Source organism: Entelurus aequoreus, linkage group LG15 (assembly GCF_033978785.1).
Source record: "Entelurus aequoreus isolate RoL-2023_Sb linkage group LG15, RoL_Eaeq_v1.1, whole genome shotgun sequence".
In the NCBI taxonomy this organism is placed as follows: Eukaryota; Metazoa; Chordata; class Actinopteri; order Syngnathiformes; family Syngnathidae; genus Entelurus; species Entelurus aequoreus.
Window position 1 is genome coordinate 48,513,533 of NC_084745.1, and position 24,718 is coordinate 48,538,250.

Below are 24,718 nucleotides of genomic sequence, written 5' to 3' on the forward strand. Positions count from 1 at the left end.
AAAGTATTAAAATATTGGTATGAAGACAATCCTTTTGCTACGTCTGTCTGTGTGTGTCGGTTTGTGGTTCATAAATCGAAAAGTTGAGGGAATCGTAAAATGGAGGTTGGACTGTAGTGCTTTACTTGTTGTAGAATATTGTAGAACACCTTCCGAGATAGCACTGGTAGTCAGACATTAAACTAGCCACATTTAAATAATATAATAGAACCTTTATTTAACCAGATAAGAAACCCATTGAGATCAACATCTCTTTCACAAGGGTGACCTGGCCAAGAGGTCAACAGCACATGTCACAGAGCAGTTTCAAAAAAGTAATACGTTAAGACAGGGGTCACCAACCTTTTTGAAACCAAGAGCTACTTCTTGGGTACTGATTAATGCGAAGGGCTACCAGTTTGATACACACTTAAATAAATTGCCAGAAATAGCCAATTTGCTCAATTTACCTTTAACTATATGTTATTATTAATAATTAATTATATTTACACTTAATTGAATGGTTTAAAAGAGGAGAAAACACGAAAAAAAATGACAATTAAAATTTGAAACACAGTTTATCTTCAATTTCGACTCTTTAAAATTCAAAATTCAACCGAAAAAAAAAGAGAAAAACTAGCTAATTCGAATCTTTTTGAAAAAATTAAAAAAAGAATTTATGGAACATCATTAGTAATTTTTCCTGATTAAGATTAATTTTAGAATTTTGATTACATGTTTTAAATAGGTTAAAATCCAATCTGCACTTTGTTAGAATATATAACAAATGGACCAAGCTATATTTCTAACAAAGACAAATCATTATTTATTTTGGATTTTCCAGAACAAAATTTTTAAAAGAAATTCAAAAGACTTTGAAATAAGATTTAAATGTGATTCTACAGATTTTCTAGATTTGCCAGAATATTTTTTTTTAATTTTAATCATAAGTTTGAAGAAATATTTCACAAATATTCTTCGTCGAAAAACCAGAAGCTAAAATGAAGAATTAAATTAAAATGTATTAATTATTCTTTAGAATAAAAAAAAAAATGACTTGAACATTGATTTAAATTGTCAGGAAAGAAGAGGAAAGAATTTAAAAGGTAAAAAGGTATATGTGTTTAAAAATCCTAAAATCATTTTTAAGGTTGTATTTTTTCTCTAAAATTGTCTTTCTGAAAGTTATAAGAAGCAAAGTAAAAAACTTAAAGAAGTTATTTAAACAAGTGAAGACCAAGTCTTTAAAATATTTTCTTGGATTTTCAAATTCTATTTGAGTTTTGTCTCTCTTAGAATTAAAAATGTCAGGCAAAGCGAGACCAGCTTGCTAGTAAATAAATAAAATTTAAAAAATAGAGGCAGCTCACTGGTAAGTGCTGCTATTTGAGCTATTTTTAGAACAGGCCAGCGGGCGACTCATCTGGTCCTTACGGGCGACCTGGTGCTCGCGGGCACCGCGTTGGTGACCCCTGCGTTAAGACATATATTTTAAAATACATAAAGGAGAACTGTAAAACAATAAAGATTTACACCTTTTAAAAACACAGGCACTGTGCAAAAGTCTCTTGCTGTCTGTCCCTCAGGACAGAACGGAAGGCTCCAAATGGAAGTAGTTCAGTGAGTTTCAGTTTCGTCTGCAATGCATAGGAACAGCAATGCCAAAAGCTCTTTTGCCAAATTCAGTCCGTACATGGGGAACAGTTAAAACATACAAATTGTTAGAACGTAATGCATAAGAGCAGTTTTTTCTTTGTAACAAAGTACACAAGTATGGAGGTATTCAACCTAAAAGAGCCTTATAAATGATAGTCAGCCAATGTGTGTATCTGCGTGCACTCAATGAAGATAAGTCTGACTTCATATACAGTTGACAGTGGTGGGTGAGACTACGACAGCCAGTAACAAATCTTAGTGCTGAGTGAAAAACAGTGTCTAAGGACTGGAGGCATTTAGATGAAGCTCTAAAGTAAAGCACGTCTCCATAATCAATTACGGGCAAGATAGTCACTGTCACCAATTTCTTTCTGACTTTAAGAGAGAAGCAATTTTTATTTCTAAAAAAGTAAACCAAGCTTTACCCTAAGCTTAGAGACCAAGTTGTTAATATGGGCTTTAAATGAAAGCTCCTGATCAAGAGTAAAACCCAAGTACTTGTAACTTAAAGGCCTACTGAAATGAAATGTTTTTATTTAAACGGGGATAGCAGATCCATTCTCTGTGTCATACTTGATCATTTCGCGATATTGCCATATTTTTGCTGAAAGGATTTAGTAGAGAACATCGACGATAAAGTTCGCAAATTTTGGTCCCTGATAAAAAAAAAAGCCTTGCCTGTACCGGAAGTAGCGTGACGTCACAGGTTGAAAGGCTCCTCACATTTCCCCATTGTTTACACCAGCAGCGAGAGCGATTCGGACCGAGAAAGCGACGATTACCCCATTAATTTGAGCGAGGATGAAAGATTTGTGGATGAGGAACATGAGAGTGAAGGACTAGCGTGTAGTGCAGGACGTATCTTTTTTCGCTCTGACCGTAACTTAGGTACAAGGGTTCATTGGATTCCACACTTTCTCCTTTTTCTATTGTGGATCACAGATTTGTATTATAAACCACCTCGGATACTATATCCTCTTGAAAATGAGAGTCGAGAACGCGAAATGGACATTCACAGTGACTTTTATCTCCACGACAATACATCGGCGAAGCTCTTTAGCTACGGAGCTAACGTGATAGCACATCGGGCTTAAATGCAGATAGAAACAAAATAAATAAACCCCTGACTGGAAGGATAGACAGAAAATCATCAATACTATTAAACCATGGACATGTAAATACACGGTTAATGCTTTCCAGCCTGGCGAAGCTTAACAATGCTGTTGCTAACGACGCCATTGAAGCTAACTTAGCAACGGGACCTTTACAGAGCTATGCTAAAAACATTAGCTATCCACCTACGCCAGCCCTCATCTGCTCATCAACACCCGTGCTCACCTGCGTTCCAGCGATCGACGATCATAGATGCGGTCGGCGGCCCGGAGACGGAGGAAGTCAAGGTGAGGTCGGCGGCTAGCGCGTCTGCTATCCATCTCAAAGTCCTCCTGGTTGTGTTGCTGTAGTCCGCCGCTAATACACCGATCCCACCTACAACTTTCTTCTTTGCAGTCTCCATTGTTCATTAAACAAATTGCAAAAGATTCACCAACACAAATGTCCAGAATACTGTGGAATTTTGAGATGAAAACAGAGCTTTTTTGTATTGGATTCAATGGGGTCCGAATACTTCCGTTTCAACGATTGACGTCACGCGCATATGTCATCATACATAGACGTTTTCAACCGGAAGTTTAGCGGGAAATTTAAAATTGCACTTTATAAGTTAACCCGGCCGTATTGGCATGTGTTGCAATGTTAAGATTTCATCATCGATATATAAACTATCAGACTGCGTGGTCGGTAGTAGTGGCTTTCAGTAGGCCTTTAAGACCTGCTCTATATGGTTTCCATTTGATGTTACAATATTTTGAATATTTTCCAGTAGCACCCTTGAATGAGAGAAAACCATTACCTTGCTTTTATCTGTATTTAAAACCAATTTAAGATCAAATAAACTTGAAAACTCAAAGTAACAACGTGCGGAAGCAGTCAAGTAGTCTATTCACGTGTAGACATCGATCCTCGACACTTTCCAAGATGGCTTTTTACCTGCTGGTAACCAACACAGTGTTCAGTGACATTTGTCCCCCTCGACACTGAAATGCCAGCCGTGCCACAAACGGCAACGAGCTCAATTTGGCCACTGAACTGTAACGTAGGAACGCGTTACAGCCGAGGGAGTGCTGTCCTGCCAATGGACTGAAACGGGGAAAATGTGATAAGCTAACGGTGTGCCTGTTTTTTCTATTTCTCCAATGCTTCTCTCGATGCAGCACTAACACACTAAGGTGAGGTGCCCTTTTACTGTAATAGTTGTATCCATCTGAATAATGCATACCTGTGTAGTGTGCAAATGATGATATGCATGTCATGTTTGTGTTTTTCTGCTTGTTGTCTTTTTTACATCCTAAAATGCACAGTCCTGTGAACAGGCATCATGATTATTTGATTAAATGAGCAAAGCAAGACTTGGTTGCTATGGGAAGTTAATCTCCAGTACATGCACTCCTGTGGAGCATTATTTGTGGAAGTATTATTGTGGCAAAACTATTTTGCAAATGCATATCTCAATCTGTGAGTGTGTTATCACAGCCTCCGTGTTCTAACAATCAGTGCGTCGGTGTTGCGATTTGTGTGTTTGTTTTGCTGCACCTGATGTTAACGAGGCTGAAGTTAGCTTCCAATTCAAACGGTGTGCAACACTGATTAATACGCTTTTGTTGAAAGGTCATAATTAAATAATTTTGTCACTAGTGTCGTGCAACACTATGAATATAAATGTGGGAAGATTCATCACAACAAAGTTTATGGTTTCTGTAACCTTTCATCTATTTGTGAAAAGGAAATAAAGTCACATTAACCCACATTAGTTCAGGTCCAGATTAAAAACCACAGTATGTCAAGTTCTCAAATCTGGACTAGATTATCCCACAGATTTGGTAGATTAAAAACACAATTTGTGATTTGTGAAACCTTTGGTGTATCTTTAAAATACAACAAAAAATAAATTCACATTCAACTTGCAATTCTTATTCACCCCGATCCTAAATTTATGCATAATAGTCAAAATTCCGTAAAAAAATATAGAAATACCGTATTTTTCGGACGATAAGGCGCACTTAAAAGCTTTTCATTTTCTCAAAAATCCTTATAACTCGGTGTGCCTAATGTACGGAATAATTCTGGTTGTGGATACCAACCTCGAAGCTATTTTATTTGGTACATGGTGTGATGATAAGTGTGACCAGTAAATGGCAGTCACACATAAGAGATACGTGTAGACTGCAGGATGACGCTTATAAACACCACCACAACTTTAAATGTTCCATTGAGAATATAAAACATTACACACATCGTTCAAAAATCTGTCAAAATGTTTTAGTACGACTTTGGTAAGCTATGACGCCGCACCGCTTGATGGATTGTCAACATATAAGTATTACCGTATTTTTCGGAGTATAAGTCGCTCCGGAGTATAAGTCGCATCGGCCGAAAATGCATAAAAAAGAAGGAAAAAAACATATATAAGTCGCACTGGAGTATAAGTCGCATTTTTGGGGGAAATGTATTTGATAAAAGCCAACACCAAGAATAGACATTTGAAAGGCAATTTAAAATAAATAAAGAATAGTGAACAACAGGCTGAATAAGTGTACGTTATATGAGGCATAAATAACCAACTGAGAACGTGCCTGGTATGTTAACGTAACATATTATGGTAAGAGTCATTCAAATAACTATAACATATAGAACATGCTATACGTTTACCAAACAATCTGTCACTCCTAATTGCTAAATCCCATGAAATCTTATACGTCTAGTCTCTTACGTGAATGAGCTAAATAATATTATTTGATATTTTACGCTAATGTGTTAATCATTTCACACATAAGTCGCTCCTGAGTAAAAGTCGCACCCCCGACCAAACTATGAAAAAAACTGCGACTTATAGTCCGAAAAATACGGTACTATGGTGTGTGTATAAGGACTGCAAAGTGGCACCCATTAGCAGACATATTATCTGGTGTTGTGTTTTGCAATATTATGTAAAACCAACTTTTCTTAACTTCTGGTACCTGTGATGTGTATTTGGGATCTGCATAAATCCTGAAAATTTGCGCCCGTCCGACATTGTAGTCCGTGACGACACCGTAGTCAACAAGTGTCTTCTTTTTCTCTATCTTCTTGTTATGGGACATTCATCCTCCGCTTTTGCCATTTCTAATATTAAGTAGTGTAAAGTTCTTACTTATATCTCGCTATGGAAGCGCTAAAACATACCGGTATAGTGAGTTTACATTATTCACCCAAGGAACTTTAGTTATTACAGAGTTCTAGTCGGACCTTTTTTACGGAACACATTTCCAGCCTTGTTGTTGTTTCCGGATGAGGAGATGCTGCTCCGTTATTGATTGAAGTAAAGTCTGAATGTCATTAAAACAGTTAGCTCCATCTTTTGACACTTCTTCCACTCCCGTCCTTGCACGCTACACCGCTACAAGAAAGATGACGGGGAGAAGACGCTGCCGAAGGTGAGCCACGTAAATAAGACCGCCCACAAAACGGCGCATCATGAAGAGATTGTCAGAAAGCGGCTTGAAGATGATGTGTAAAACATCATCCATGCAACATTTTGACCAAAGAACCACCATTACATGTTATGTAGACCACAATAAAGTATTTTACATTTAGAAAAAAATTATAATATGACCCCTTTAATGCGGTCTATAATCCGGTGCACCTTTTGTATGATAAAAAACCTGAGTAGCCCGCTCGTCGGTAGTGCGCCTTATAATCCTTTGCGCCCTATGGTCCGGAAAATACAGTACACACACATAGATTGAAATACGCGTTTTTTTTGTTTTTTTTTTAATGAATTTATTAATCAATCAACAAAACAATACACAACAATACCACAACAATGCAACCCAACTCCAAAACCAAACCCGTCCCAGCAACACCAAGAACAACAACAAACAGAGCAATTGAAGACACACAAATACGACACGGAACAATCCAAATGTAGCGAAACAAAAACAAACATTATCGACAACAGCATCAACACTAGCAACAATTTCAAAACAGCAGTGACCAAAAAACCCCCACCGACATCACCATTAAAAACACCAACAAAAAATAATTTAAAAAAATTAGAAATGAACAATAGTGTCACAGTGGCTTACACTTGCATCACATCTCATAAGCCCGACAACACACCGTGTCCAACACTTTCCACAAAGATACAATAAGTCATATTTTGGTTCATTTAATAGTTGAAACAAATTTAAATAATGGATCCCATATTCCAATATATGACTCATTATTATCTAAACTAAATGTAGTTTATTCTACTGATATCGTCTCCATAGCTTGTGTGTACCAGTCAGTATGAGTTGGACTATCAACAGCTATCCATTTTTTAAATATTACCCTTTTTGTTATTATGCATATTGAAAGAAAAGCATTTTTACTCTTTGATGACACGTTACTAAATTGATGGAGATCCCCAAGAATACAAGTTTGCGGTGTCATTGGGATGTTTATATTTAGGAATGTGATTGCTTCTTGTGTTGTTTTCAACCATAACTCTTTTATTCTCTGACATTCCCACAACAAATGAACAAGAGTTGCCTCGGCTGCCCGACACTTCATGCATAACTTGCTATCTCCTACCCCAATTTTAAACAGCTGAGAAGATGTAAAATACAATCTATTCAGTATCTTAAATTGAGTCAGCTTATCTTTAATGCTTCTAAAGGGCTTATTGGCATTTTTCCAAATATCATTCCATGATATGTCTTTCATCTAAAATGTTTAAGTCCATCATCCATTTACGAACACATGCATCATTTGCATTTCTAGTGTGGTGTTAAATACGTATTTTCTAATTGTTTTGCTACAGCAATACTTCCATAATTCGTGCAACATTGGCATGGAGACAGGAGTTCAGATCCCGGTAGTTTCCTACTGTACTGATATGAGCTGCAGTCGACCCGACTGAGCGTCATCAGTGTCAACATAATTTACTCTTTCCCGCAGGTGGATGAAGAAGCCCAGATGTGGCGTTCCTGACCAGATGGCAGGTGTTACAAAATTCAGCGTCAGGAAACGGCGATACGCCCTCACGGGACAAAAGTGGCAACACAAACATATCACTTACAGGTGAGTGCCTCTGAAAAGCTTGCTTGTAAAAAGAAACACCCAGAACCGAGTCAATGGTAATTCTGCTCCTTAAATTTGTTTTGCGGTTTCTTTTTTCACATCCCACCCACGTAGAGAAGGTAGAAAACACGAGGGTCATTGAAAGTTCAACGTTGCTGTGAGCTGAGGTTGAGTTCGAGGTTACTCGACCACGTTTTGGGAAATCTCTTCTGTCGATACTGTGGCTTACTCCTTGGCTTTGTGTTTTATGGGGAAATCCTTAAGAGTCGGACTTTGTGGGTACTATGAAATGAGCTGTTTTTGCGTCTGTTTATCACCGATCACAGAAGCTCTTGCTTTTTGCATTTCTCATCTGAAGTTATTACACAAGGGATTTGAGTCGGTGATCACAAGACCTTGGTTTTATTACTGTTGCCTCAGATGTGGGAGCTGTCTAAAGGTCAGTGAAGGGTGCAAGGGGTACTGTATGTGGAAATGAGCAGAGGCAGAAACCGAGAGGAGGAGGAACCACCGGTGGAAATCTGGGGACATATTATGGTTATGTGATAGAATTGTGTATTTGCTCTAATGTGCGTATTTGTACACGGACAAAATGGATGTGCGCCCAGTCAGTCACATTTGGCCCCAGCTTTCAAACTGGTACAATGGATGTAGTAAATGAGTGAATCTCAGGCTCTGTAGCTTGGTTCCTATCTATCGTCCCCAGCATGCCCACAACACTTGTAACTTTGACCTGATATCAGGTAAACATCGTCTACTGGCTTGTACTGCTCGAAGTGTTGTATGCAGGGGACCAAAGATCTTGAACCGGCTTGTTGAGAGCCTCAGGATGCTGTATTCATTCTCCAACTTCAAAAAGAAACTGAAATCATACCTATTAACCTCCTATCTCTAATGCCTCATGTGGGGTAGTCTACTGTTGGGTTGTGCGTGGTTGAATGAATGTATGTATGCAGTGTTTCCTACACATTCATTTATTTGTGGCGGCCCGCCACGAAAGAATTACGTCCGCCACAAATAAAAAAATAAAAAAAATAATTTTTATTTTTAATTTTTATTTATTTTTATTTTTTTGTGTCTTGTCCAGCTTCTCAGACAAATCATATAGTTGATGTAGATGCCCATATCGGCTGTTCAGATTTACTTTACAAAAGAGAAGTGTAGGATACTTCTCTTGTTGCCTTATTTGTATTTGACCACTACTGTTTTCTGTTTATTTGTTGCTGACTGTGGCAGGACACCTCTGCCTCTGTTTCACTTTATGTTGCTGGTAAATAATATGGTTGTAGTAGTAGGCTAAAGTTAAATTATTTAGTATGCACTAATTAAAGGGGCGGAGCTTTAAGAGACATTTTAGCTTTTATATTTTATAAGATATATTTTTTGTAAGAACCACAATTAATAAATATATTTCAGTGAATAACTTATTGTTCAAATCTGTATATAAATATGTACATAAAGTGTTGTAATTATATTGTAAAATGGATGGATGGACGTTTAAAACAAAACTGTTATTATTAATTAGTAAGTATACATTTTTTGAGCCTTTTTAGAGAAAATCATATCATGTAGTAAATTATGCAAATTACTAGATGATGTCATGGTGACCACGCCCATAGCCACGCCCCCACCACCACAGGTATCTTGGCAGTTTATGGGAAACACTGGTATGTATGTGTATGCTTGCTTTTGTGTTCCTATTTTGTGTTTATCGTATCGCATTTTTGTGCTTGCCACCATGTTTCAGCATTCCATGCATATACTGACCTCTGGACCCCCTGCTAAAAGCTTCTTCTAGCTTATCTGGGGGACCCTTTCACTTACCACCATCCCTAAATGGATATTCACTACTGTTGTAATCGTAATATGGTATTGTGAATAAACTTGAAACTTGAAACTTGAGGTACCGTCATAAGTAGGCGTGAGAAGTCATCGTCGTGGACCCACTAGCTGCGGAAGCCAGCTCTCCAATCAGCTAAACATCCTCAATAACTGACAATTTGGTGAATTTACTGAGGAATTTGTGAAATAGAAACAATACAAAAAGAATGCCGTTTTAAGCAGGGGTGTTTCTGGCTAGATTTGCATCCCCGCCCACCCAAATCAATCAATCAATCAATCAATGTTTATTTATGTAGCCCTAAATCACAAGTGTCTCAAAGGGCTGCACAAGCCACAACGACATCCTCGGTTCAGATCCCACATAAGGGCAAGGAAAAACTCACAACCCAGTGGGATGTCAATGAGAATGACTATGAGAAACCTTGGAGAGGACCGAAGATGTAGGTGACCCCCCAGTCACATGATATCTACGGCTTTTCACACACACAAGTGAATGCATAGCATACTTGGTCAACAGCCATACAGGTCATAAACAACTTTAACACTGTTACAAATATGCGCCACACTGTGAACCCACACCAAACACGAATGACAAACACATTTCGGGAGAACATCCGCACCGTAACACAACATAAACACAACAGAACAAATACCCAGAACCCCTTGCAGCACTAACTCTTCCGGGACGCTACAATATACACCCCCCGCTACCGAATTAGGAGGTCTCAAGGTTGGCAAGTATGCTCTAGTATACTCTGGACTGAAGCTGTGTGCCTTCATTGTTTTTGTAGCTGTTATTTTGAGGCATGTTTAAAAAAAATAGATAAATAATGCACTTTGTGAAAGTCAAAGTATAGTATTTCCCATAGTTGTAGTGGGTATTAGGATTATCTCAGGGAGAGCATGTCCCAAATTCCAAGCTATTTTTGAGGCATGTTAAAAGAAATAATGCACTTTGTGCTTCAATAATAAATATGGCAGTGCCATGTTGGCATTTTTTTTCCATAACTGGAGTTGAAGTTGTTCTCTTATTTTGGAAAACCTTGTTTTTGATTGATTGATTGAAACTTGTATTAGTAGATTGCACAGTACAGTACATATTCCGTATAATTGACCTCTAAATGGTAACACCCGAATAAGTTTTTCAACTTGTTTAAGTCGGGGTCCACGTTAATCAATTCATGGTAAAGTTACATTGTTTAATGCAGTGTTTTTCAACCTTTTCTGAGCCAAGGCACATTTTTTTCATTTAAATAATTTCGAGGCACACCACGAGCAGAAAACATAAAAAAATTAAACTCAGCAGCCAACATTGACAATAAAAAGTTATTCTCGCAATTGTTGGATATTCAAACCATAACCAACCATGCTTCACTATAGCTCTTGTCTCAAAGTAGGTGTACTGTCATGACCTGTCACATCACGCTGTGACTTATTTGGAGTTTTTTGGTGTTTTTGTTCTTGTCTTGCGCTCCTATTTTGATGTTCATTGTCATGTCATGTACGGATATACTTTGTGGACGCCGTCTGCGGCTCCACGCGCTGTAAGTCTTTGCTGTCGTCCAGCAATCTGTCAACAACAACACATCATTTGCAGACTATAATTACTGGTTTGCAAAAAAATATTTTTTTAACCCAATTAGGTGAAATTACATAATCTCACACGGCACACCAGACAATATCTCACGGTACGCTAGTGTGCCGCGGCACAGTGGTTGAAAAACACTGGTTTAATGCATCCAGCGGGGCATCGCAACAAAATTAGGCATAATAATGTGTTAATTCCACGACTGTATATATCGGTATCGGTTTATATCGGAATCGGTAATTAAGAGTTGAACAATATCGGAATATCGGCAAAAAAGCCTTTATCGGACATCTCTACATATTACTTTATCTTAATGTCATTTTTTATATTCGCTAGTAGTAAAGTATGAATAGCATTTTAAAATTAATGAATTTGTCACCGTTGTGACATTGTACCATTGACAGCAATTACCACTTCCATACACAACCGGGCCAACTGTAACAAATTGACGAGAAGGTCATCGTGTAATAGAGATTTTATGTGTTAGCTTTCATTAGCTAAAGTGGGTTTAACATTCTGCTCAGTCAATAGGACTGACATGTTGATCAATAAAAGCAAGTGAAAAATGGAATGACACCTTCCTACAACTGAATCTTAAATGCCCTTCCAGAAATTTCCGTTTGCTCTGCCGTGTGTTTCCTTTCGGCCTTGGTCACGGTCATGTCAAGTCTTGACCCATCTTGAAAATATCCATCATTCGCCTTCAAACTCGTTAAATAACCATCACAAAACAGAGCTGCCATTTGGAAAGGCATAATTAATGCATGGGCACCCAGTGTGCACTTGTTTCCACATAGCCGCATACAGTACGAGCGGTTGGGAGGCCCTAATTAGCTTTGGCATCCCTACTGTTTTTCCCTGCATGCAAGTACTGTTGTAGCGCACGAGTCACATCCAGAGTAATTATCACCTCGCAACATGGCGTTGAATATTTGATATGGCCTCAGAGAAGGTTGGAATTCTTTCATTCCTCAATTTACAGCTGCTCCCTGAGTGTGTTTGCACTTTAATCATTGTTTGCCCTTGAACCAACATGCCAAATGGTTATGAAATCAGCCAAGCCAACTTAATTGACAGAAATTGTTGGTCTTAAAAACATCCAAAAAGGTTTCATATATATATATATATATATATATATATATATATATATATATATATATATATATATATATATATATATATATATATATATATATATATATATATATATATATATATATATATATATATATATATATATATATATATATATATATATATATATATATATATATATATATATATATATGTATATGTATATATATGTATATGTATATATATATATATATATATATATATATATATATATATATATATATATATGTATATATATACATATATGTATATATATATATATATATATATATATGTATATATATATATATATATATATATATGTATATATATACATATATGTATATATATGTATATATATACATATATATATATGTATATATATATATATATATATATATATATGTATATATATGTATATATATATATATATATGTATATGTATATATATATATATATGTATATATATATATATATATATATATATGTATATATATGTATATATATATATATATGTATATATATATATATATATATATATGTATATATATATATATGTATATATATATATATATATATGTATATATATATATATATGTATGTATATATATATATATATATATGTATATATATATATATATATATATATATATATATATATATATATATATGTATATATGTGTATATATATATATATATATATATATATATATATATGTATGTATGTATGTATGTATATGTGTATATATATATATGTATATATATGTATGTGTATATATACTGTATATATATGTATATATGTATATGTATATATATATATGTATATGTATATATATATATATATATACATGTATATATATATATATGTATATATATATATGTATATATATATATGTATATATATATATATATATATATATATGTATGTATATGTATATATATATATATGTATATGTATATATATATATGTATATATATATATATACACTACCGTTCAAAAGTTTGGGGCCACATTGAAATGTCCTGATTTTTGAAGGAAAAGCACTGTACTTTTCAATGAAGATAACTTTAAACTAGTCTTAACTTTAAAGAAATACACTCTATACATTGCTAATGTGGTAAATGACTATTCTAGCTGCAAATGTCTGGTTTTTGGTGCAATATCTACATAGGTGTATAGAGGCCCATTTCCAGCAACTATCACTCCAGTGTTCTAATGGTACAATGTGTTTGCTCATTGGCTCAGAAGGCTAATTGATGATTAGAAAACCCTTGTGCAATCATGTTCACACATCTGAAAACAGTTTAGCTCGTTAAAGAAGCTACAAAACTGACCTTCCTTTGAGCAGATTGAGTTTCTGGAGCATCACATTTGTGGGGGCAATTAAACGCTCAAAATGACCAGAAAAAGAGAACTTTCATCTGAAACTCGACAGTCTATTCTTGTTCTTAGAAATGAAGGCTATTCCACAAAATTGTGTATATAACAGTCTCATTAAACTGATCTGAAAGGCCGGGGACATCGTTGGGATGGAGATGGACTCTCTGACAACAGTGTCAGAGAGAAGGAACCTGTAACATCTTGGACAATGTCCCTCACCCACTCCACAAGGTGCTGGTCAAACACCAAAAGCACTTTAAGTGCAAGACTTATCCCACCACGATGCAAAACAGAACGCCACAGAAGGTCATTGCTGCCTGTGCCCATTAAACTTTACAATGCATCACTTTAATAGTCTTGGATACTGGTCTATTAACCCGGACATATTTATTAAACCCCATAACTGGGCAATCTTTCCAATATATTTTTACACTTTATGGTTAAAAAGGAGCATTATCTTCTTCCGCACCAAATCTGGTTATTTCACCATGTAAATATTGTCTACCTTGTACATATACTTGGTACTTTTTGTTTATTGTATACCGTATTTTTCGGAGTATAAGTCGCTCCGGAGTATAGGTCGCACCGGCCGAAAATGCATAATAAAGAAGGAAAAAAACATATATAAGTCACACTGGAGTATAAGTTGCATTTTTGGGGGAAATGTATTTGATAAAAGCCAACACCAAGAATAGACATTTGAAAGGCAATTTAAAATAAATAAAGAATAGTGAACAACAGGCTGAATAAGTGTACGTTATATGAGGCATAAATAACCAACTGAGAACGTGCCTGGTATGTTAACGTAACATATTATGGTAAGAGTCATTCAAATAACTATAACATATAGAACATGCTATACGTTTACCAATCAATCTGTCACTCCTAATCGCTAAATCCCATGAAATCTTATACGTCTAGTCTCTTACGTGAATGAGCTAAATAATATTATTTGATATTTTACGCTAATGTGTTAATCATTTCACACATAAGTCGCTCCTGAGTATAAGTCGCACCCCCGGCCAAACTATTAAAAAAGCTGCAACTTATAGTCCGAAAAATACGGTAGCTAATTTTATGATATTGCTTATTTCATTATCTCATTTTATTTCCCAATACTGTATACATGAAGAGCAACAATAACACCTGAATGTACCCCTGGGGATATACAAAAAGTATTCCTGATTCCGATTTTGATTCTGATATTTGTCCGTGAAGAAAAATCCAGAAATTAGCCGTTCCGTTTTATAAGCCACAGGGTTCAAACCGTAGGAAAAAAGTTGCGGCTAGTAGTCTGGAATTTATGGTATAAATAATAACAATGTCGCTAATACTTGGTTAATATGTTGGTCACGGCTTGTAAATGAAGTATTGTCGGCGGTTTTTGGATGTTTTCTTAGAGGGTTTTATAGGCGGAATAGATAATGCCATTAGCTCCATTGTTAGCCGTCTAGTAAGAGCTGTATTTTAGAATTCAAAATACACAAAAAACAAAAAGGCATGTTCTTTTCTCACATAGGGATTGTGAATGATGGGCAAAATTCCAGTTCCCGTTTAAAGGGGTCTTACCGTATTTTTTGGAATATAAAGCGCAATCCCTTTGTTTTCTCAAAAATCGACAGTGTGCCTTATAACCCGGTGCGCCTAATGTACGGAATAATTCTGGTTGTGCTTACCGACCTTGAAGCTATTTTATTTGGTACACGGTGCAATGATAAATGTGACCAGTAGATGGCAGTCACACACAAGCGATATGTGTATACTGCAATATGACGCCAGTAAACAACAACAAAACTTATAACGTTCCATTTACAATATAGAACATTAAACACATGCTCAAAAATGTGTCAAAATGTTTTAGTACGACTTTGGTAAGCTATGAAGCCGCATAGATTGATGGATTGTCAGAGCCTTACGGCTACCGTAGTCAGACGTACTGTGCTTCAACATACGATTATTATTATGGTGTGTGTATAAGGTAAGAGATATTATCTGGCGTTTTGTTTCACAATATTATGCAAAAGCAACTTTTCTTACCGTCTGGTACCAGCTGATGTGTATTTGAGATCTGCATAAGTCCTGAAAATGTGTGCACGAAGCCGAAATGTTCCCAAACGGGAGATCTTAACGAGGCAGGAGGGTCTTCCAGTTCTGGCTTTTGCATTTTGTAGTAGCCCGGTCGCTGCTAGCATGCCGTGTGTTGTGCCTCGGTGTGCATTGTTCACACAACGTGTGGTACGCTACTTAATATGTCCGTGTGGAAACTCGTTAGGTACACCTCCGAACCGAACCGAATCCCCCGTACCGAAACGGTTCAATACATATACATGTACCATTACACCCTTAGTATACTGCAATATGACGCCAGTAAACAACAACAAAACTTATAATGTTCCATTCAGAATATAGAACATTATACACGTGCTCAAAAATTTTTCAAAATGTTTTAGTACGACTTTGGTAAGTTATGAAGCCGCATAGATTGATGGATTGTCAGAGCCTTACGGCTACCGTAGTCAGACGTACTGTGCTTCAACATACGATTATTATTATGGTGTGTGTATAAGGTAAGAGATATTATCTGGCGTTTTGTTTCGCAATATTATGCAAAAGCAACTTTTCTTACCTTCTGGTACCTGCGGATGTGTATTTGAGATCTGCATAAGTCCTGAAAATGTGCGCACGTCCTCCATTGTAGTTTGTGCCGACACCATAGTCGATAAGCTTCGTATTCTTGTTATGGGGCATTAATTCTGCTATTTCTAATATCAAGTAGCGTAAAGTTCTAACTCATATCTGTTAGTAGACTCGCTATGGAAAAGCTAAAAACTACCGGTGTAGTGGGTTTACATAGTTCAGTTTTTAGCAGTACCATATGGAGAGTACTGACAGATATAAGTTAGAACTATACACTACTTTGTGTTAGAAATGGCAAAAACGAACGATGCCAGTCTGCCCCACAACTAGAGGATAAAGAAGGAGCATCTGTCTACAATAGTGGACTTGTGTGATGTTCTTCGGGTAAATATTAACCACCAATCGGGAAAATTCCAATTATCTCGTTTGGAAAAAGTAGGAAGGAATGCAGGATCGTTTTATAAATATCTCCTCCATGGTTAGATTTCACATTTTCGGTACTTAAGCACATTCCGAATACACAAAAAAAGGTACCAAAAGGTAAAGAAAGTTTTTTTGTGTGTAATAGGTCCTTTTTAAAGCTGCTCCCAACAAAATCTTGATCCGAAGACTAAGTGGCTGTGCAATGTAAAATGTGATGTTTGCAGCAAGCTTTCACAGCCCACAAGTGTTCTGCTATTACCACCCATATAATCCCCTGCCTACAAAAATACTTTTAAAATACGCCAGTACATGCACACTTTGCAGCCACTTTAGAAGGTAAACATACTGTCGTTGGTTGATGCAGATATGCTTAGAAGCTGCGACGAAACCAGAGGGAAACCCTATTTTTGGTCCACCAGGTGTTTTCAGAGCAAATAAATCAAAGAGAAGTTTCCCTGCCATGACTAACCGGACTTGGGCTTTTAGTGGGCAGTGCAGTGTTGATAATCCTTAATTAGAAAGTAGATTTCCATGGAAGGAAAATGTCCAATCCTCTGGACACCTGCAACGTATCAGAGCTGCTTTACACCACAAATTGCTCCATTTAGTTCTGCGTAAGCCACCAACTATGAGCATGGAAATGGCAGCATGTAGGATAAGCCTTTTTTGAGACGGTTGCTGCCAACTTTGTATTACCGTATTTTTCGGACTATAAGGCGCACTTAAAGGCCTACTGAAAGCCACTACTACCGACCACGCAGTCTGATAGTTTATATATCAATGATGAAATCTTAACATTGCAACACATGCCAATACGGCCGGGTTAACTTATAAAGTGCAATTTTAAATTTCCCGCTAAACCGGTTGAAAACGTCTATGTATGATGACGTATGCGCGTGACGTCAATGGTTGAAACGGAAGTATTCGGACCCCATTGAATCCAATACAAAAAAGCTCTGTTTTCATCTCAAAATTCCACAGTATTCTGGACATCTGTGTTGGTGAATCTTTTGCAATTTGTTTAATGAACAATGAAGACTGCAAAGAAGAAAGTTGTAGGTGGGATCGGTGTATTAGCGGCGGACTACAGCAACACAACCAGGAGGACTTTGAGATGGATAGCAGACGCGCTAGCCGCCGACCTCACCTTGACTTCCTCCGTCTCCGGGCCGCCGACCGCATCTATGATCGGGTGAAGTCTTTTGTCGCTCTGTCTATCGCTGGAACGCAGGTGAGCACGGGTGTTGATGAGGGCTGGCTGGCGTAGGTGGATAGCTAATGTTTTTGGCATAGCTCTGTGAGGTCCCGTTGCTAAGTTAGCTTCAATGGCGTTGTTAGCAACAACATTGTTAAGCTTCGCCAGGCTGGAAAGCATTAACCGTGTATTTACATGTCCATGGTTTAATAGTATTGTTGATTTTCTGTCTATCCTTCCAGTCAGGGGTTTATTTCTTTTGTTTCTATCTGCATTTAAGCCCGAGGCTATCACGTTAGCTCAGTAGCTAAAGAGCTTCACCGATGTATTGTCGTGGAGATAAAAGTCACTGTAAATGTCCATTTCGCGTTCTCGACTCTCATTTTCAAGAGGATATAGTATCCGAGGTGGTTTAAAATACAAATCCGTGATCCACAATAGAAAAAGGAGAAAGTGTGGAATCTAATGAACCCTTGTACCTAAGTTACGGTCAGAGCGAAAAAAGATACGTCCTGCACTACACTCTAGTCCTTCACTCTCTCGTTCCTCATCCACGAATCTTTCACCCTCGCTCAAATTAATGGGGTAATCGTCGCTTTCTCGGTCCGAATCTCTCTCGCTGCATTGTAAACAATGGGAAAATGTGAGCAGTCCTTCCTCCTGTGACGTCACGCTACTTCCGGTACAGGCAAGGCTTTTTTTTATCAGAGACCAAAAGTTGCGAACTTTATCGTCGATGTTCTCTACTAAATCCTTTCAGCAAAAATATGGCAATATTGCGAAATGATCAAGTATGACACATAGAATGGATCTGCTATCCCCGTTTAAATAAAAAAATTTCATTTCAGTAGGCCTTTAAAATCCTTTCATTTCCTCAAAGGTCGACGGTGCGCCCTATAACGCGGTGCGCCTAATGTACGTAATTATTCTGGTTGTGCTCACCGACCGACCATAGTCAGAAGTACGAGTGTTATTGTGGTGTGTGTATAAGACCGCAAAATGGCATCCATTAGCGGACACATTATCTGGTGTTTTGTTTTACAATATTATGAAAAACCAACTTTTCTTACCATCTGGTACCTGCTGATCTGTATTTGGGATCTGCATAAATCCTGAAAAATTGCACGCTTCCGCCTTTGTAGTCTGTGCCGACTTTTTCACATCCTAAAATGCACAGTCCTGTGAACAGTATTATTGAGGCAAAACTATTTTGCAAATGCATATCTCAATCTGTGAATGTGTTATCACAGCCTCCGTGTTCTAACAATCAGTGCGTCGGTGTTGCGATTTGTGTGTTTGTTTTGCTGCACCTGATGTTAACAAGGCTGAAGTTAGCTTCCAATTCAAATGGTGTGCAACACTGATTAGACTAATACGCTTCTGTTGAAAGGTCATAATTAAATCATTGTGTCACTACTGTCGTGCAACGCTATGAATATAAATGTGTGAAGATTAATCATAACAAAGTTTATGGTTTCTGTAACCTTTCATCTATTTGTGAAAATGAAATAAAGTCACATTAACACACTTTAGTTCAGGTCCAGATTAAAAACCACAGTATGTCAAATTCTCAAATCTGGACAAGATTATCCCTCAGACTTGGAAGATTAAAACACAATTTGTGATTTGTGAAACCTTTAGTGTAGCTTTAAAATTTAAATTAAAATCAATTTACATTCAACTTATGCATAATAGTCAAAATTCCATAAAAAATATAGAAATACCGTATTTTTCGGACGATAAGGCGCACTTAAAAGCCTTTCATTTTCTCAAAAATCGCATTACAACTCGGTGTGCCTAATGTACAGAATGATTCTAGTTGTGGATACCAACCTCGAAGCTATTTTATTTGGTACATGGTGTAATGATAAGTGCTAGTCACACAAACCTACTCAGTGGCCTAGTGGTTAGAGCAGGGGTCCCCAAACTTTTTGACTCCGGGGCCGCATTGGGGTAAAACAATTTGCAATTTGGTTGGGGGCCGCGCTCTATATATATATATATATATATATATATATATATATATATATATATATATATATATATATATATATATATATATATATATATATATATATATATATATATATATATATTATGTATATATATATATATATATATATATATATATATATATATATATATATATATATATATATATTATGTATATATATATATATGTATATATATATATATATGTATATATATATATGTATATATATATATATATATGTATATATATATGTATATATATACAGGTAAAAGCCAGTAAATTAGAATATTTTGAAAAACTTGATTTATTTCAGTAATTGCATTCAAAAGGTGTAACTTGTACATTATATTTATTCATTGCACACGGACTGATGCATTCAAATGTTTATTTCATTTAATTTTGATGATTTGAAGTGGCAACAAATGAAAATCCAAAATTCCGTGTGTCACAAAATTAGAATATTACTTAAGGCTAATACAAAAAAGGGATTTTTAGAAATGTTGGCCAACTGAAAAGTATGAAAATGAAAAATATGAGCATGTACAATACTCAATACTTGGTTGGAGCTCCTTTTGCCTCAATTACTGCGTTAATGCGGCGTGGCATGGAGTCGATGAGTTTCTGGCACTGCTCAGGTGTTATGAGAGCCCAGGTTGCTCTGATAGTGGCCTTCAACTCTTCTGCGTTTTTGGGTCTGGCATTCTGCATCTTCCTTTTCACAATACCCCACAGATTTTCTATGGGGCTAAGGTCAGGGGAGTTGGCGGGCCAATTTAGAACAGAAATACCATGGTCCGTAAACCAGGCACGGGTAGATTTTGCGCTGTGTGCAGGCACCAAGTCCTGTTGGAACTTGAAATCTCCATCTCCATAGAGCAGGTCAGCAGCAGGAAGCATGAAGTGCTCTAAAACTTGCTGGTAGACGGCTGCGTTGACCCTGGATCTCAGGAAACAGAGTGGACCGACACCAGCAGATGACATGGCACCCCAAACCATCACTGATGGTGGAAACGAAAGCAATTTTTGCATTTCCTTTGGAAATCGAGGTGCAAGAGTCTGGAGGAAGACAGGAGAGGCACAGGATCCACGTTGCCTGAAGTCTAGTGTAATGTTTCCACCATCAGTGATGGTTTGGGGTGCCATGTCATATATTCTCAATGTTCCATTGAGAATATAGAACATTACACACGGCGCTCAAAAATCTGTCAAAATGTTTCAGTACGACTTTGGTAAGCTATGAAGCCGCACCGCTTGATGGATTGTCAACATACGAGTATTATTATGGTGTGTGTAATGGCACCCATTAGCAGACATATTATCTGCCGTTGTGTTTTGCAATATTATGCAAAAGCAACTTTTCTTACCGTCTGGTATCTGCTGACATGTATTTGCGATCTGCATAAAACCTGAGAATTTGCGCTCGTCCACCATTGTAGTCCGTGGCGACGCCGTAGTCAACAAGTGTCTTCTTGTTCTCTATCTTCTTGTTAGGTGACATTCATCCTCCCCTTTTGCCATTTCTAATATAAATTAGCGCAAAGTTCTTACTTATATCTTGCTATGGAAGCGCTAAAACATACCGGTGTAGTGAGTTTACATTATTCACCCAAGGAACTTTAGTTATTAGAGAGTTCCGGTCTGACTGTTTTTCACGGGACACATTTCCGGCCACGGATGAGGAGATGCTGCTCCGTTATTGATTGAAGTAAAGTCTGAATGTCATTAAAACAGTTAGCGCCATCTTTTGACACTTCTTCCACTCCCGTCCTTGCACGCTACACCGCTACAACAAAGATGACGGGGAGAAGACGCTGTCGAAGGTGAGCCACGTAAATAAGACCGCCCACAAAATGGCGCATCCTGAAAAGACGCTCAGAAAGCGACTTGAAGATGATGTGTAAAACATCATCTATGCAACATTTTGAGCAAAGAACCACCATTACATGTTATGTAGACCACAAGGAAGTCAAGGAATCCTAATATGACCCCTTTAATGCGCCATATAATCCGGTGTGCCTTATGTATGAAAATAAACCTGAATAGACCCGCTCATCAGCAGTTCGCCTTATAATCCGGTGCGCTCTATGGTCCGGAAAATACGGTATTCATACATCAAGCCATTTTTTTATCCTGGCAGGGTTGCAGGTGAGCTGGAGACTTTCCCGCTTGACTTCGGGAGAGAGTCAGGGTACACCCGGGACTAGTTGCCAATAGGGATGGGTTATACGGCCTAAAATCTGTATCATAATGTACACTACCGTTCAAAAGTTTGGGGTCATATTGAAATGTCCTTATTTTCAATGAAGATAACTTTAAACTAGTCTTAACTTTAAAGAAATACACTCTATACATTGCTAATGTGGTAAATGACTATTCTAGCTGCAAATGTCTGCTTTTTGGTGCAATATCTACATAGGTGTATAGAGGCCCATTTCCAGCAACTATCACTCCAGTGTTCTAATGGTACAATGTGTTTGCTCATTGGCTCAGAAGGCTAATTGATGATTAGAAAACCCTTGTGCAATCATGTTCACACATCTGAAAACAGTTTAGCTCGTTACAGAAGCTACAAAACTGACCTTCCTTTGAGCAGATTGAGTTTCTGGAGCATCACATTTGTGGGGTCAATTAAACGCTCAAAATGGCCAGAAAAAGAGAACTTTCATCTGAAACTCGACAGTATATTCTTGTTCTTAGAAATGAAGGCTATTTCACAAAATTGTTTGGGTAACCCCAAACTTTTGAACGGTAGTGTATATTTCAGTTTCCTGCGGTAACGATGTTTATCACACTATTACTTGGAATACAGTATGAATGATAGTAGACCCATGTCAAAACAGGTTATGAAGGCTCCTAATTTAGCTGCTGACATATGCAGTAACATCAGGGTTCCCCCCTAAAGTAGTTTAGCCGCCACATCTTAAAAATGTGTTGTTGTTTTTTTACTTGAAAACAAAATAAAGTACAACACCCAAAACCAGTGAAGTTGGCACGTTGTGTAAATGGTAAATAAAAACAGAATACAATGATTTGCAAATCCTTTTCAACTTATATTCAGTTGAATAGACTGCAAAGACAAGATATTTAATGTTCCAACTAAGAAACGTAATGTTTTTTTGAAAATAATCATTAACTTAGAATTTAATGGCAGCGCACATTGCAAAAAAGTTGGCACAGGGGCATTTTTCACCACTGTGTTACATGGCCTTTCCTTTTAGCAACACTCAGTAAACATTTGGGAACTGAGGAGACCAATTTTTTAAGCTTTTCAGGTGGAATTATTTCCCATTCTTGCTTGATGTACAGCTTAAGTTGTTCAACAGTCCCTTGTCTCCATTGGGGTATTTTACGCTTCATTATGCGCCACACATTTTCAATGGGAGACAGGCGGCGTTTCTGGGTGTTGTTGATAAATGGCTTTCACTTTGCATAGTAGAGTTTTAACTTGCACTTACAGATGTAGCGACCAACTGTAGTTACTGACAGTGGTTTTCTGAAGTGTTCCTGAGGTCGTGTGGTGATATCCTTTACACACTGATGTCGCTTTTTGATGCAGTACCGCCTGAGGGATCAAAGGTCACGGGCATTCAATGTGCAGTGATTACGTGCAGTGATTTCTCCAGATGCTCTGAAGCTTTTGCTGATATTACAGACCGTAGATGGTGAAATCCCTAAATTCCTTGCAACAGCTGGTTGAGAAATGTTGTTCTTAAACTGTTTGAGAATTTGCTCACGCATTTGTTGACTAATTGGTGACCCTCGCCCCATCCTTGTTTGTGAATGACTGAGCATTTCGTGGAAGCTGCTTTTATACCCAATCATGGCACCCACCTGTTCCAAATTAGCCTGTTCACCTGTGGGATCTTCCAAATAAGTGTTTGATAAGCATTCCTCAACTTTCTTAGTCTTTTTTGCTAATTGTTGCAGGCATCAAATTCCAAATGAGCTAGTATTTGGAAAAAATAACATAGTTTCTCAGTTCTAACATTAAGTATTTTGCCTTTGCAGTCCATTCAATTGAATATAGGTTGTAAAAGATTTGCAAAACATTGTTTTCTGTTTTTATTGACCATTTACACAAAGTGCCAACTTCACTGGTTTTGGGTTTTGTATATTCTATGTGAAAAAAAGGAATTTAATTTAAAAAAAAAACCTATAGGACACCGAAACGCATCAATTGAATTAGTATTAATCAGGCCCTTAAGTCACCCAGCATTCAGCTGTAAAATTATAAAATAATATTGCTGAATATGTCATATTCTTATGACAGTCCAAATATGTTGACACACACACACACACACACGTAGGACAGAGGATTTTCTATCCATCTGTGTCAGTTAGTACATATTTTTGCCAAATTAAATGCTAAATAGTGCTCGTTAAACAGGGGTGTCCAAAGTGCGGCCCCCAGGTCATTTTTTTAACGGCCCCACGGCACATTTTAAAAATACGATTGGAAAAAATTAAAAAGATAAAAACTGGTATAAAAGAGCAAACATGTGAAATGTAACAAGAAAATGTTGCAATGTTTACTCTAATAACACAAAGCTGCCATGCAGGCTGTTTCTTTCTTTAAAAAATAATAATTAATCAAAATCAATGTCATTATGAATTATTGACCTATTCAAGGCTCCAATTACGTCACATTAAATATTTCACTGTGAGATATTTTTTGGGGAAAATGTTGCATATTTTCTATTTGCCATATAAAAAACTGAGCTGTTTTTTTAAAAAGAAGGACCTCAAACG

General features: G+C 37.0%; 1 protein-coding gene across 2 annotated transcripts in view; it reads left to right on the forward strand.

Moving 5' to 3' along the window:
* The window catches only part of LOC133630221 (matrix metalloproteinase-16-like), a 228,238-nt gene that overhangs the window by 64,020 nt on the left and 139,500 nt on the right, over positions 1–24,718 (forward strand). The window contains exons 3-4 of one of the 2 annotated variants that reach the window (XM_062021678.1): positions 3,909–3,923; positions 7,675–7,797. In XM_062021678.1, the coding sequence (XP_061877662.1) occupies positions 3,909–3,923; positions 7,675–7,797 (138 nt within the window). The remainder of the gene's footprint in view (positions 1–3,908; positions 3,924–7,674; positions 7,798–24,718) is intronic. The other variant, XM_062021679.1, reaches the window with a different exon arrangement.